Here is a 16,629-nt window from a genome sequence, read left to right on the forward strand (position 1 = left end):
AGAAAGAAAGAAAAAAAAAGTTTGAGAGATATGGGTTAAGAAAAAAAATTAAAGTAAATTTGAGACTCTATTCTGTAAAATGAGAGTAAAATAATGTAAAAAGCTGGCGTGGTTGGTACAAAACTGCTTCATTTAAGAACAACAACAAAAAAAACTGCCGGTGGCAAGGTACATCAAAAACAATTCTGTGGCAGAATGTTAATATGAATCCATATGAACTTCCTCCTACTAGTTTAATTTCTGGACATTTACCCCCGGAAATAATTCAAGAAACTATAAAAGGTTTTTGTATAAGAATATTTACAGTTATTGATACTAACAAAAAATTGTAAACCTGCCAGTGTTCCTATGCTAAGTAAATGTTGCCATGAGCCACAGTGACCTAGGCCAGAAACCTGATGTAAAGCTGGACTCCTCCTCGAGATCTGCATAACCCCCAGGCCTGTCACATCTACTCCCCACATATCTCTCAGATCTGTCCATGCCTCTCCATTTTCACCAGCACCACCTGAGTATGGGCTGTCTCACCCCCAACCTGAACTGCCGCAGTCATCATCTGTGAGTTATCCCCCTGCTTATCTCACCACCATCTAGTCCATTCTCCATACCGCAGAGTGGTCCCTCCAGAATGATAATCTGATGATGCCCATCTCCCTGCCTGAAAACCTTCATCTGCCCTTAAGAGGAAGCTCAAATTCCTTAATATGACTTTCAGCATCTACCTAAACGATACCCGTCTACTGCCTTTGCCATTCCCACTGCCCAGGCAGAGGGAGCTTCTTATAGCTCCCTGAATGTGTCAAGCTTTGTCTAACCTTCAGACCTTATCACGTGCTCTGCCCTCTTGTCTAGGCTTGTCTTTCCCCAAAAACATCTCAGTACTTTTTGTAACTGCCAACTATACTTGCTATCTTTGGTCTCTCACATCTCACCTGCTATATAATCTGGTTTCTGTTCTTTTGTTTTGTTTTGTTTTTGAGACGGAGTCTTGCTCTGTTGTCCAGGCTGGAGTGCAGTGGTGCAATCTCAGCTCACTGCAAGCTCCGCCTCCCAGGCTCATGCCATTCTCCTGCCTCAGCCTCCCGAGTAGCTGGGACTACAGGCTCCCACCATCATGCCCAGCTAATTTTTTGTATTTTTAGTAGAGACGGGTTTCACTGTGTTAGCCAGGATGGTCTTGATCTCCTGACCTTATGATCCACCTGCCTTGGCCTCCCAAAGTGCTGGGATTACAGGTGTGAACCACAGTGCCTGGTCTGGTTTCTGTTCTAATCATCACCCCAGTATTCACCTCAACAAAGTCATCAATGAAAGAAAAAGAAAAAAAAAAACATAAAAGGAAAGAGAAAATTAAAAACATCCAAATTTAGCACTATGTATCAGGTACTGTGCTAAGCGCTTTACAAACTTATTTATCCTCTCTGGAATTCCATGTCCTCCAAAACAGTGAAAGGTATCAAAAAGGAGGGAGGCCAGGCGCAGTGGCTTACGTCTGTAATCCCAGCACTTTGGGAGGCCAAGGTGGGTGGATCACGAGGTCAGGAGATGGAGTCAGGAGTTCACAACCAGCCTGGCCAACATGGTAAAACATCGTCTCTACTAAAAATACAAACATTAGCCGGGCATGGTGGTGGGCACCTGTAATCCCAGCTACTCGGGAGGCTGAGGCAGGAGAATCGCTTAAACCCAGGAGGTGGAGGTTGCAGTGAACCCAGATTGCGCCTGCACTTCAGCCTGGGCAACAGAGCGAGACTCCACTCAAAAAAAAAAAAAAGAAAAAAGAAAAAGAAGAAAAGAAGAAAGGGACAGAGGACACCACTTTCATTTTTCCTTTTCCTCCCTGTTTTCCTGGCAATCTTTCTCTGTTTCATTTGCTAGGTAATCCTTCTTTACTTCAGTCGTGAATACTGAAATTTCTCAAGAATCTGTCATTGGTTCTTTTCTCCCTCCATCAACTCTCCCTAGGTGATCTCATCCTCTCCCAGGGCAATCACTACGTGTAAGGGGATAACTTTCTGACCTATATTCTGAGCACCAGCCCCGATTATCTAACTGCCTATTGTCATTTCCACTTGTATGCCTCACAGGCATCTCAAACTCATCATCTAAAACACAGCTTGCCATCTCTCCATCACCCAGTCACACACCAGTTCCCTGGTAGAAACGGCACAAACATCTACTCAGCAGTCCATGCCAGAAACCTGGGAGTCATCCATGACTCTTCCCTTCCTTCTCTCCCCCACATCCAATCAATCTCTATGTCCTATCAATTCTGCCTCCTAAATCTTTCCTACATCCATCTACTTCTCTTCATCCCCACTATCTTCATCCTAGTTCGAGCTACCATCATTCTTACGTTTGGCTACCTCAGTAGCTTCCTAAGTGGTCCAGTTCTATGGTTGGCGCAACTTCCCCAATCCATTCTCTACAAATCAGCCAGAACAATCTTTCTAAAAAGTACTGGTTTTGAATGAGAGCATGCCATTTATTGGGTGTGTACTCCTGGGCATATCACTCAACCTCTCTAATTCTTGGCTTCCTTATCTATAGATGGGAAATAATAATGTGTCACGGGGTGGTAATCATGATTAAAAGAGACAATCTAGATAAAGTGAGAAAAAGGGGCACTCTAACAAACTGTGAGTAGGAGTATAAATTGTCAGACAAATTACAATAAGAAATATTAATGAAATACTCTCAGGACCTTGTCACTGTATCTCATTTCAAATAACAAGAATAGATTGGTCTGTATCTTAAAACTTTTACAGGAAAAAATTATCAGAAAAACTTTTTTATAAGTATCTTTGGCATGATACAATATAAAGACATAAAACTCACTATTATGGTTAATTTTACATGTGAACTTGGCTAGGCTATGGGGCCAGATTGTTTGGTCAAACGCTAGTCTAGGTGTTGCAGTGAATACACAGTATTTTGTAGATGTGATTAATATTCACAATCAATTGATTTTAAAGGAGATGGATAATATTGGTGGCCCTCATCTAATCAGTTGAAGACCTAGAGTGAAAAACTGAGGTTTCTAGAAGAAATTCTGCTGCAAGACTGCAACACAGAAATCCTTCCTGAGTTTCCAGACTGACGGCCTGTCCTGTGGATTCCAGACTTACCAGCCCCTAAATTGCATGGGTCAGTTCCTTAAGAGAGACTGGACCTGGTGGCTCATGCCTGTAATCCCAGCACTTTGGGAGGCTGAGGCAGGAGGATCACTTGAACCCAGGAGTTTGAAACCAGCCTGGGCAACATGACGAAACTGTGTCTCTCAAAAAAAAAAAAAAAAAAAAAATCAAAGACAACAACAAAAAATCTCTCTGTCTCTCTCTGTGTGTGTGTGTGTGTTTGTGCGTACATATGCTATTGGTCTATTTCTCTGGAGAACTCTGATGGACACACTCACTGAGGAATCTTATAAAGTAGACTAGCAGCTAACAGATAAAACTCCAAGTGGCTTCAGGTGAAGACTTTAGAATGTAGAAAAAAGGAGTCCTTATCAGTTTGGTAACATACTCTCTAAATAAATATTAAAAGATAAAGAAACCACCTTTAGGGCATCTCAGGCTGTTTGTGGTCTGTGCAGCTACTAACAGGGGACCAGTATCAGCACTTGCCCACGTGGCCATCTGATAAGAACACCCTTGTTGAGTGTCTACTCTAGGCCAAGTATTGTCCTTATCTATAGCAAATGACAAAGCCAGGCATTTTCAGAGCGGCTGTGCCACTTGTGTCTATGAAAAGCATTGGGTCTAGAACAGCTCTGGTAGCCAGGACCTTGTAGCTTACCTGGAGGAAGTGGTTAATGGATACATCGTGGAGTCCCAGGGCTTGCTCTACACCTGCTAATTCTCTCAATATGGGTACACACTCATGACTTTTTTCACCTTTACTGATCTCAACATATTCCAAAGCTGCTTGATAGTGGGACAAAGCTTCTTTTGATTTTTTCTGACCTTGACACACCCTAAAAAACAAAGGAATTATTTTATTTAATAATTAAAATAGAAAATACTGAAAATATAGGTGAGCTGGTAGTTGGGATGTGACTCTTTGATCCCTGGTGTCCAGGTTCGTTTCCTTGCTAACTAAGCTTTTCCTCCAAGAACCAGCTGGGCACGGTGGTTAAGAAAATGGGCTCTGGAATCACCAGGAAGGTTCAAGTCTTGGCTTCACCACTGACTAGATGTATGACCTTCCAGTCACTCAGTTTCCTCATTTGTGAGTTAAGGATAACAGTGCCCACACTTCATTGGGTTATTATGAAGATTAAATTAATTGACATTCATAAAACACCTAGAATAACCTCTAATACATAGTAAGTGCTATATAGGTAGGTATAATCTGGGAAGGAAAAAGATTAATAGGCGACCCAGTAATACTGGGCTTCCTTTCTGTGGGCTTCGTTGCTTCACAAAACAATTGCTGAAGGAGCTTCACAAAACAAGGATAGCAATCATCAAGGAAGGGATGCTGAGATGATAATAACTGATCTGTTGAGAAATTTTAGAAATTTCCCAGTACTGGGGAGGATGTGAAACACTCTCATTAACTGCTGAGGAGAATATAGTTTGGACATAAACTTTTTTATATCAAATCATACACATATATGTACACACATACACATACAATTTTGCTAATTCCAATTCTAGGAATTTATCTTGAAGTGATACTCTGGCAGGGCAAGAAGATATATATACAAGAACATTTATCTTAGTATTCTCTATAATGGTGGAAAAGTCCAAAGCACTTAAAATGCACCAACAGGAGACTATGCAAGCAGGTTACAGTAAGTACGTCTATACTGTGGAATGCCATGTAGCCATGAAAATTAGTGCTGATCCATATTTATTGACACAAAAGTTTACCCATTCTATGTACTTCAGTGAAAAATCAGGCTCCAAAATATTCTGTATATCATCTCATGCATGTGAAAACTTTATATCTAATCTGCGTGTACACATATGCACAGAAAGATGGCAAAAGCCATTGCTATGTTAGCAATACTTACCTCTAAGCTGTTAGACTGTAATTTTACATTTCTTGTTTGTGCTTTTCTAAATATCCCAAATTTTCTTCTATGAAAATGTGTTACTTTTATATCATAAAAATGCTAATTTAGAAATTATAAGTAAAGGCGGCAGTGGGAAAATATTTCTATACCTTCTTAGAATAAGAATCTCTCATATAAAAAATGTATGCCTACATATTTTTTAGCAAACACAGCACATATTTAAAAATAATCTTCTCCAGAATATTTGTTAAGACTATTAGGAAACTTTTCTTTCATGGAAAAATTTTATGTGCAAAATTTATAATCCCTCCTATGTTGCCCTCCACACTAGAACTTTTAATATCAAAAGGCCTTGTGATTCCCAAGCTGCCCAAGGGAAAACTAAAAGACTACCAAAAAAAAGGTATTATTTTCAACTCAACCACTGGGTATTTTTCACACCTATTTTTGCTCTCCAAAGGAATTAACTGCTGGAAGTAAAGATACTTTTTGGATCTGTGGTCCAGATGGCCACAGTGGAATAAAATGCTGAGTGAACAGTTTATGAATCTGGATACCTTCTATAATTGTGAAGAGGTTTAAAAACACAGGAAGAATTCAGGGACTAAGGAGGGCTGTAGCTTGTAGAAACTCTAATCTGGGAAGGAAAAAGATTAATAGGTGACCCAGTAATACTGGGCATCCTTTCTGTGGGCTTCCTTCCTGATGCTGAAGGAGCTTAGAATGTAGTGGGTAATCCTTAGTTTTGTAAATATCATACTTTATATTTGAAGAGAAAACCCATTAGAACCTTTGGTGATAGAAAGAGTCTCTGAAACATATGGTTGGTAAGAAATCACTTAGCCAAATACTTAGATTCTGTGGTAGACAAAGGTTAAATAACTAAAAATGGGGGTCAGCAAATTATGGTGTGAGGGCCAAATCTGCTGTTTTTATAAATAAAGTTTTATTGGCACAATGCCATGCCTATTCATTTACATATCATCCATGGCTGCTTTTGAAATATGACACAGTTCATTGGTTGCCACAGAGACCATATGGCCTACAATATCTGAAATATTTATTATCTGGGCTTTTAGGGAAAAAGTTTGCTGACCTCTGGTCTAGAATCTAGAGAAAGTTACATACTTCCAAAATGATTTCAGATTTTTTTCCACCTAATTTAGCCTAGAGAACTCAGACAATGCCATGGATATTTGAGAGAAGGAAAAAAATCTTCATCTTTTTCCTGTCTCATGTTCATAATGATGCAGTGTGCCACTGAAGTAAAGAATGGGTCCTTTGTTTCCCAGACTGCCCGTAAAAGTCACAGAAGAGAAATGAAGGAAGTACAAACACCAAGATAATTTCATCTGGGCAATGGCTTTTAAAGAAAGCAGTGTTTAAAGTTTAGTAATCAAGCTCATAAGTGAGCAAAAAAGAAAACAACAAGGCATGTATTCATTGATATATCAAAAATTCCTTCTTTCCTGAGGTAAGACACTAAAGAAAAGTGTTTGGGGGTTTGTTAATAGGTGAAGACCATGGAAAACTTGTAGCCACCTACTAACTATCTTAAGACAAAAGCACAGCATATCATCCCAAGTTAACACCAGGTCACCTTTTCAGGTCTCAAAAAGTCATCCTTCAAATACCTGACTCTTAGAGAAAATGTTATGGAAAAGAACAGAAAATGAGAGGCAGGAAAATCAGTTTTAAGTACGCGGGAGTAGAAAACCCAAATTGTAGTCTGAGCAGCCTTGTTGACAAAGCTTGGACAAGAACAAAATGTCTCGAATCTTGGTTTCATCACCCAAACACAGTGGTTGTTGTGAGAATTGAATAAGATGTTCATGAAAATGCTTTGCAGACAGAAGTACATTACACAGATTAGTATTAAATGTCTACACATAATCATATCTTTTACTCCTCCTCCCAACGTGCACACCATAAGCAACAGCCTCAGTTTGTTCCCATGTTGAAACGGGCTCAACTGTGATTTCAGCTCCACCCCAACACCAACCACAGAAGAGTTTGGAAAGTCCAAATAATAGGCAAAATCAGAGAAACTGATTGGAACTATTGTGCAAGTGAGGTGGGCATTTTCTTATCCAATTGAATTAAAAAAAAATAGAATAATTTTTATAAGAATACATACACATCACTAAAAGTAAGAACACATAAATAAAAACAAACGATATATAAAAGGAGATCCCTCATACCACATACACCAAAGTTCCAAGTGGATTAGAGGACAAATTAAAAAAAATTTTTTTAATTATTATGTATACATAACAATTGTATATATGTATGGAGTAGATGTAAAATTTTGATATAAGCACACAAAGTTAATGACTGAATCAGGGTTATCAGCATACCCATCACCTCAAGCATTTTTATCATTTCGTTGTGTTAGGAACATTCCAGTTCCATTCTTTTAGTTATTTAAAAATATACAATAAAATATTGTTAACTATAGTCAACTTATTGTACTACCAAACATTAGGTCTTATTCCCACTAATCACCTATATTTTTATACCCAATAGCTTTCCCCTCTTCATCTCCAGCTCCCTACTACCCTTCAAAGCCTGTAGTAACCATCATTCTGCTATCTCCATGAGTTCAATTTTTCTTTTTTCTTTTTTTTTTAAAATCTTTTTAGCTCCTACATTTGAGTGAAAATGTGATATTTTCTGTGCCTGGCTTATTTCACTTAACATAATGTCCTCCAGTTCCATCCATTTTGCTGCAAATGATAGGATTTCATTCTTTTTTAATGGCTAAGTAATATTCCATTATGTATATCTACCACATTTTCTTTATCCATTCATCCACTGATTGTCACTTAGGTTGAGTCCTAGGTTGGCTGTTGTGAATAGTGCTGCAATAAACATGGGAGTGCAGATATTTCTTTTGATATACTGATTTCCTTTTTGGGGGGGTATATACTAAGTAATGAGATGGCTGGATCACATGGTAGTTCTATTATTAGTTTTCTGAGGAACTTCCACACTATTCTCCATAGTGGCTGTACTAACTTGCATTCCCACCAACAGTGTATGAGTGTTCCCCTTTCCCCACATCCTCACCAGCATCCGTTACTGCCTTTTTGATAGAAGGCATTTTAATTGGGGTGCGATATCTCATTGTAGTTTTGATTTGCATTTCTCTGATCATCAGTGATACTGAGTATGTTTTCACATACTTGTTGGTCATTTGCATGTCTTCTTTTGAGAAATGTCTATTCAGATCTTTTGCTCATTTTAAAATCAGGTTGTCTTTTTCTATTGAGTTGTTTGAACTCCTTATTTATTCTGGTTAGTAATCCCTTGACAGATGGGTAGTTTGCAAGTATTTTCACACATTCTGTGGATTGTTTCTTCACTTCGTTAATTGTTTCCTTTGCTATGCAGAAGCCTTTTAGCTTGATGTGTTCCCGTTTGTCCACTTTTGCTTTGGTTGCCTACATTTTTGAGGTCTTCCTTAAGAAATCTTTGCCCCAACCGATTTTCTGGAGTGTTTTCTCAATATTTTCTTCCAGTAGTTTCAGAGTTTCAGTCTTAGATGTAAGGTTTTTCTTTTTTCTTTTTCTTTTTTTTAGACAGGTCTTGTTCTGTGGCCCAGGCTGGAGTGCAGTGGTGCGATCATGGTTCACTACAGCCTCAACCTCCTGGGCTCAAATGATTCTCCCACCTTAGGCCCCAGAGTAGCTGGGACTATAGGTGCACACCAATATGCACCTGGCTAATTTTGTTTGTTTGTAAAGATGGAGTTTCACCATGTTGCCCAGGCTGGTCTTGAACTCCTGTGCTCAAGCAATCTTCCTGCCTTGGCCTCCCAAAGTGCTAGGACTACAGGCATGTGCCCCAGTTCCTGGCCAGATTTAAGTCTTTAATGAATTATAATTCAATTTTTGCATATAGCAAGAGCTAGGGGTCTAGTTTCATTCTTATGCATATGGATATTCAGTTTTCCCAGCACCACTTGTTGAAGACACTATATTTCTCCCAGTGTATGTTCTTGGCACCTTTGTCAAAAATGAGTTGACTGTAAATGCATGAATTTATTTCTGGGGTTTCTATTCTGTTCCATTGGTTTATGTGTCTATTTTTATGCCAGTATTATGCTGTTTTGGTTACTATAGATCTGTAGTATAGTGTGAAGTCAGATAATGTGATGCCTCCAGCTTTGTTCTTTTTGGTCAGGATTTCTTTGACTCTTTTGGGACTTTCGTGGTTCCACACAAATTTTATGATTTTTTCTATTTCAATGAAGAATGTAATTGGCATTTTGATAATGAGAGTTGATATTCTGAGAATGCATTAAATCTGTAGATTGCTTTGGGTTATATGCACATTTCAACAGTATTGACACTTCCATCCATGAACATGAAATCTTTTTGTATGTCCTCTTCATTTTCTGTCATCAATGTTTTACAGTTTTCATTGTAGAGATCTTTCTCTTTTTTGGTTAAGTTTATTCTTAACTATTTTATCTTATTTGTTGCTACGTATTTTTTTTTGTAGCTATTGTAAATGGGATTACTGTCTTGGTTTTTTTTTTTCAGATTGTTAGCTGTTGGCATACAGAAATGCTATTGATTTTTGTATGTTGATTTTGTATCCTGCAACTTTACTGAATTTGTTGATCAGTTCTCATAGCTTTTTGGTAGAATCTATAGGTTTTCCTGAATAAAAGATCATATCATCTACAAACAAGGATAATTTGAATTCTTCCTTTCTAATTTGAATGTCATTTATTTATTTTTTCTTGCCTAACTTCTTGGGCTAGAGCTTTCTGTACTATGTTGAATAAAAATGGTAAAAGTGGGCATCCTTGTCTTGTCCCAGATCTTAGAGGAAAGGCTTTCAGTTTTTCGCTGTTCTGTATGACACTAGTTGTGGGTTTGTCATATATGGCTTTATGGCTTTTATTGCGTTGTGGTATGTTCCTTTAAGTAAGTTAAGTAAGTTCCTTTAAGTCCTTGTTTTTATCATGAAGGGATGTTGAATTGTATCAAATGCCTTTTCAGCATCTATTGAAATGATCATATGGTTTTTGTCTTTCATTTTGTTGATGTGAGGTATCATATTTACAGATTTGTGTATATTGAACCATCCTTGCATCCCTGGGATGAATTCCACTTGATCAACATGAATGATCCTTTTAATGTGTAGCTAAATTTGGTTTGAGGATTTTGCATCCATATTCATCAGAGATATTGGCCCATAGTTTTCTTTTTTGATGTGTCTTCATCTGGTTTTGGTATTGAGATACTGCTGCTCTCATAGAATGAGTTTGGCAGTACTGCTTCCTCCTCAATTTTCTGGAACGGTTTATATAGGATTGATATTAGTTCTTCTTAAAATGTGTGGTAGAATTTAGCACAGAAGCTACCAGATCTTGGGCTTTTCTTTGATGGAAGACATTCTATCATTGCTTTTATCCTGTTACTTATTGGTTTATTCAGGTTTCTGATTTCTTCATGGTTCAATTGTAACAGGTTTTATGTGCCTAGGAACTTATCCATTTATTCTAGGTTTTCCAGTTTATTACACATAGTTGCTCATAATAGTCTCTAAAGATCCTTTAAATATCTGTGGTAGCAGTTGTATTGTCTTCTTTTGTGTCTCTGATTTTATTTATTTGGATCTTCTCTCTGTTTTTCTTAGTCTGGTAAAGGTTTGTTGATTTCGTTTAAACAAACTTTTTGTTACATTCATCTTTTGAATTTTTTTAGTCTCAATTTTATTTATTTGTGCTTGGATTTTTATTATTTTTTTAAATCTGAATTTGAGGTTTAGTTTGCTCTTGATTTTCCAGTTCCTTATGACACATTGTTAGGCTGTTTATTTGAAGGTTTTCCACTTTCTGGAGGTAAGTGTTTATTGCTATAAACTTCCCTCATAGTACTGCTTTTACTGTATTATATATGCTTTGGTATGTTATGTTTCCATTTTCATTTGTTTCAGGAAAATTTTTAATTTCATTCTTAATTTCTTCATTGCCCCAATGGCTGTTTAGGAGTCCTAAATTAAAAAAAAGAAAAACTGATATATTTGAGAGAAGACACATGGAAAAGTAACCCTGTGTCTTTGAGTAGGGAAGGATTTCTAATATGTATACAAATAAGAACAGAAAACATAAGTAAAATTGATCATATTAAAAATAAAAACTCCTGTGCATCAAAAATCAAGGCAAACTACACATTTGAAGTACACACAACATATGTAAACAGCAAATAACTTGTTTCCAGAAATATGAAGACTATCCACCAATTTTTAGGAAAAATGCAAATAGCTCAGTAGCAAATAAGCAAAACATGTGAATAGATAATTCACAGAACAAGAATTCCAAATGTCTAGCAAACATATAAAAAGATATTTAACTTCCCTATCAGAAAAATTCAATTAAAGAAACCATAAGGGCCGGGTGTGGTGTCTCACACCTGTAATCCCAGCACTCTGGGGAGGTTGAGGCAGGTGGATCACCTGAGGTCAGGAGTTCGAGACCAGCCTGGCTATGGTGAAACCCCATCTCTACTAAAAATACAAAAATTAGTTGGCTTGGTGGCATGTGCCTGTAATCCCACCTACTCAGGAGGGTGAGGCATGAGAATTGCTTGAACCTGGGAGGTGGAGGATGCAGTGAGCTGAGCTCATGCCACTGCACTCCAGCCTGGGTGACAGAGCGAGACTCCATCTCAAATTAAATAAATAAATAAACCATAAGATATAATTTTGCATCCATATAATTGAGAACTATAAGAAGCCTGAGGATGTTGAGTAACAATTTATACACCCTGCTGGTGGAAGCAAAAATTGTTAGAAAGCGTTTGGTAAACCCAGTAAAATTGAAGATGCAGATGCTTGTCAAGTAAACAATTCTACTCCTGGGAATATACCTCAGAGATAATCCTGCATATGTGCCCAAAGAGACTTATATAAGAATGATCATGAAAGTAGTGTTTATAGTAGTAAAATATTGGAAATAATTCACATGTTCACCCTCATCAAAACAGACAATTAAATTAGGGGAAAGTCAGACAATTAAACACCATATGGAGGTCTAAAATGAAAAGACTAGAGCTGGATTATATCAGTTGGTAGAGATATATCTCAAAAATACAGATGTAATGGGAAAAAAGGAAGTTACAGAAGGAAACATACATATAAAGTTTAAAAATATGAAAATTTTATACATATATACACACACACATATATATATGCTATACATATACACAGTAAAGGTACAAAAACATTCAGAGGAATGAAAAACACCCAATTTCAGCATAATAATTGCCTATAATGTATGGGAATAAAATGGTATTGGGAAGAATGTATAACAAGCTTTCTTTGATCAGAAATAGATTTTGTAAGCTTAGTAGTGTGTATACTATTCTTTACACTACAAAATTTATATAACAATACTACATATATAGGTGCCTAAAATATTTTATTAAAAAGATGAATATAACATGCAATTGTACAAAGAATGAAGCACATCCTGCCCCTCACTGAAGGTTGCTGTTGCAGGCTATTTCATGGTCCCGGTACTAACACAGCCAGAAATGGAGGCTATCAAGCTAATGCAACCCACAATGAGCCTTCTGAAGCTCATTGTGAGTACATTATTCACATAAAAGAAAAGGCAAAATGGAAAATAAAATTACTGTAGTTTTATAATATATTTAATAAAAAAGGAATTGAGAGTACTACATCAAGAAATAACTAAATTATAGTCTTACATCCATCTACAACTTACTTAAAGCATCAGTTAATTTTGGGTAATCTTGTGTGTTTCCATTTTCTCATATGTAATGTTTGAGAGAGCAATATTTTCTCCTTTCCATTTCTATCTCCCTGCCAGGGATGCTTTAAGGATTTATTATCTAGTGTACCCACAATGTACTTGGTAGCTTAAGAGATACACTAGACAGATGAAAAGACAGAAAATTTTAAATAACAGAATGTGGCAGTATGTTAATTTGGCAGGTGCACAACTTAAGCCATGGCATATTTTATTGAAAGAAAATATATACACACTAATTCTACAGAGCACAAGAGGAGACACTATCTCATTGCAGACAAGTTTCAGATCTCACAGGGATGGAGACTTGTTTTAACAAGCAATAAACAATGCAATTTCTGGTATTACTAAGGCAACAGAGTTTCCTTTTAAAAGCTCTAGAATTTGGCAAGAATACTGAGCACCAGTATAAAGGAAAGGCTTTATGGGAATATCGCTGATCAGAATCTGATGAGAAACCAATCCCAAAAGGTAACAAATGGGATTTTCCATAGCCAACATGAGAAAAGAGTTACATCTGGGCCTCTTTTTATCACCTGAGACAATACAGGTAAAGGCTTTGCTCTGCTGAATGCATTGTGCGGTTTCCAGTCTACATCAGTAAATGTAATCTGTGCCATGGTTAGGAACTTGGACACTAGCATTGAATAGGCAGGGCTCTGCTGGGCCACTTTCCAGCTTCATCACTTCCCGCCTGTGTGACCCTGGAAGTGACCTCACTTCTCTCCGTCTTAGATGTTACATTTGAACATGGGAATACTAACAGTATCCACTACATACAGAGGACTAAGGATGAAAGGAGATGACATCTGTAAAGCACTTAGCAAAAGCCTGACAGAAGGTGGTCAATAATTGGTAGCTGGTGTGGTTTTTAAAAATATCATCATTATTTTATTTATATATATACACACACATATATATATGTATGCACACACACACAACACACACACATATATATATATATATATTTTTTGAGATGGAGTCTCGTTCTGTCGCCCAGGCTGGAGTGCAGTGGCGCGATCTCAGCTCAGTGCAACCTCTGCCTCCTGGGCTCACGCCATTCTCCTGCCTCAGCCTCCCGAGTAGCTGGGACTACAGGCACCCGCCACCATGTCTGGCTAATTTTTTTGTATTTTTAGTAGAGACGGGGTTTCACCGTGTTCGCCAGGATGGTCTCGATCTCCTGACCTCGTGATCCGCCCGCCTTGGCCTCCCAAAGTGCTGGGATTACAGGCGTGAGCCACCGCGCTCGGCCTATTATTGTATTTTTGAGAAGGGGTCTCACTCTGTCACCCAGGTTGGAGTCCAGTGGCATGATCTTTGCTCACTGCAACCTCTGCCTCCTGGTCTCAGGCAGTCCTCCCGTCTCAGCCTCAGGAATAGCTGGGACTACAAGTGCATGCCGCCACGCCTGGCTAATTTTTTGTATTAGTGATTTTGTATTAGTTGTATTAATTTGAGACAGGGTTTTGCCATGTTACCCAAGCTGTCTTGAACTCCTGGGGTCAAATGATCCGCCTGTCTTGGCCTCCCAAAATTCTTGGATTACAGGTGTAAGTCGCTGTGCCCAGCCTATTATTTGATATATATTATTATATACTGTGTATTTAGAGATACATGATTATATATTTATGTTACATATTAATACTAATGACATGTTATTTTAAAACATTACTATTTAAATCATTATTCTTATATGTTTAGGAAAATATACATTAGAAGGGTATAATATCAGAAAGGGAAAGACAGAAATGCAGTGCTCTAAAACATTAAAGCTTTAGGAGATTCAAGAAATAGAAAGCAGATAAAGTATATGAAAGTAACCTGTGCCATGTGGTTTTTCTTTTGCTTCCCTACATTGAAAAAAATAATTAAAAAAAAAATCAGACTTGTGTAAGTTAAGAGCATCTCTTCAATCACAGAAATATAGGATTAGGAAGAGCGCCAGAGAAAACAAGCAATTTCCTTCCTTGTTAGGTAAGCAAAAACTATTCTAGGCACATAGTGTACCATAGGAGGAGCTGACAGGAGAAACATGTCTGCTGGAGAAGAGCAGGGAGCAAGCAAGGGAGCAGGACTTTGAACATATGAGCATTTGTTAGAGCCTTTATGCCCAAAAGACAGAAGCAGAGAAAATGCAACTCAGACATCAAGGAACCTGAGGTGATGGTAACAACTAAAAAATTTTTTTTTAAACGCTGAGTCCAGAAAGCAAAAGTTAGATGTTGAAATTTCTGACTGGACCAATTTGGGGATGACTATGGGATCTAAAAGCAAAGGTTATTACTGAAGTATCAAAAATTCCACTGGGAAGCATTTCTGGAGCAGCTTATGGAACTAAGTAGAACCCCATCATCTTAACAAGGTGATGGCAGGTAGATATGTACTCTGCTCTCCTTGCCACATCACTTCTCCATTATCTTCTCCTCCCTCCTAGGAAGTATGAGTTAAGGGAGAAACCTTCTCCTCCCCTTTCCCTTTGGAAAACTTGTGTTAGAATCACTTTCCAAATCTCATGACTTCACTGAATCAAGAGAGAGCAAGACAAAGAAAATCAAGCTTAAGGAAATAAGCATATACAGGTTGGGTGCAGTGGCTCATGCCTGTAATCCCAGCACTTTGGGAGGCCGAAGCAGGTGGATCACTTGAGGTCAGGAGTTTGAGACCAGCCTGGTCAACATGGTGAAACCCTGTCTCTACTAAAAATACAAAAATTAACCCGGGCGTGGTGGTACACATCTATAATCCCAGCCACTCGGGAGGCTGAGGCAGGAGAATCGCTTGAACCTGGGAGGTGGAGGTTGCAGTGAGCCAAGATCATGCCACTGCACTCCAGCCTGGGTGACAGAGACTGTTTTTTAAAAAAAGAAGTTAAGTATGTACTTATCTGATTTTAGCTCAGATGATTCAGGAGAGCAAAGAAAACAAAATGTAGCCTTCCCAGGGTATAGGGAAAAAATGCAGAAAAAAATTGCACACCAAGGGCAGTCTTGAAGTACAAAACCTTAATATGTGATATAAGTACTTGATTTAAAATCACCTCTGAGATGAAACAGCAGAAAGCAAAATGTTCAATTAGATCGTAATGATAATTATAGTTGCCCTTTTCTTGCTTTCTTGCTTGTTTCTGAGGGTCTCTCATGCACCTAGATGCTTTAAAGTAAAATCTTTTTAATTGTGACAGCAACCCCTGGAGGTCTTATTATTCCCACTTCAACAGGAGAGGAGAGTGAGGCTCCCGGGAAGCACGAGATCTGCCCAAGTTCTACAGCTGGGAATTTTGAATGAACACTGATTTGAACCCAGGGCTTCTGACTCCAAAGACTACATTTTTTTTTTTTTTTTTAAATAGAGATGGGGTCTCACTATGTTGACCAGGCTGGTCTCAAACTCCTGGCCTCAAGCGATCCTCCCATCTCAGCCTCCCAGTGTTGGGATTACAGGCATGAACCACCATACCAGGCCCAAAGCCTACATTGTTAATGACACCATGGCACACTGCTTAGAAATACCTGGGAGGTGTCTTGTTGATGGTCTGAGGAAATAAAAGTGTTTACTCATTCCTGAGTTAGTTCAGCACAGTCATGCCAGGCAAAGTGTTCGCTGGACAAGCTGTGGGAGACTTCAAGGACATGTCAAGCAGTCAGAGAGAGCTGGGGGAAAATCACATGTTCTGGAGCAATAGTCTCAACAGATCATCATCATCATGGTGCACAGAAAGATAATTTAAAGAGGGGTGTGTGTGTGTGTGTGTGTCTGTGCATGCATGTGCAACGGCGTATGCCTGTATATACAAAGTCAACTATTTCTCTCTGGG

The 16,629-nt window shown here is 38.2% G+C and overlaps 1 protein-coding gene across 3 annotated transcripts in view; it reads right to left on the minus strand.

Moving 5' to 3' along the window:
• TTC23 (tetratricopeptide repeat domain 23) overlaps positions 1-16,629 on the minus strand; it is a 116,532-nt gene that overhangs the window by 60,249 nt on the left and 39,654 nt on the right. For all 3 annotated transcript variants that reach the window (XM_025392971.1, XM_025392973.1, XM_025392972.1), the window contains one exon: positions 3,799-3,976. In XM_025392971.1, coding sequence (XP_025248756.1) covers positions 3,799-3,976 — 178 coding nt within the window. The remainder of the gene's footprint in view (positions 1-3,798; positions 3,977-16,629) is intronic.

This window comes from Theropithecus gelada, chromosome 7b, assembly GCF_003255815.1.
Source record: "Theropithecus gelada isolate Dixy chromosome 7b, Tgel_1.0, whole genome shotgun sequence".
NCBI classification, from domain to species: domain Eukaryota; kingdom Metazoa; phylum Chordata; class Mammalia; order Primates; family Cercopithecidae; genus Theropithecus; species Theropithecus gelada.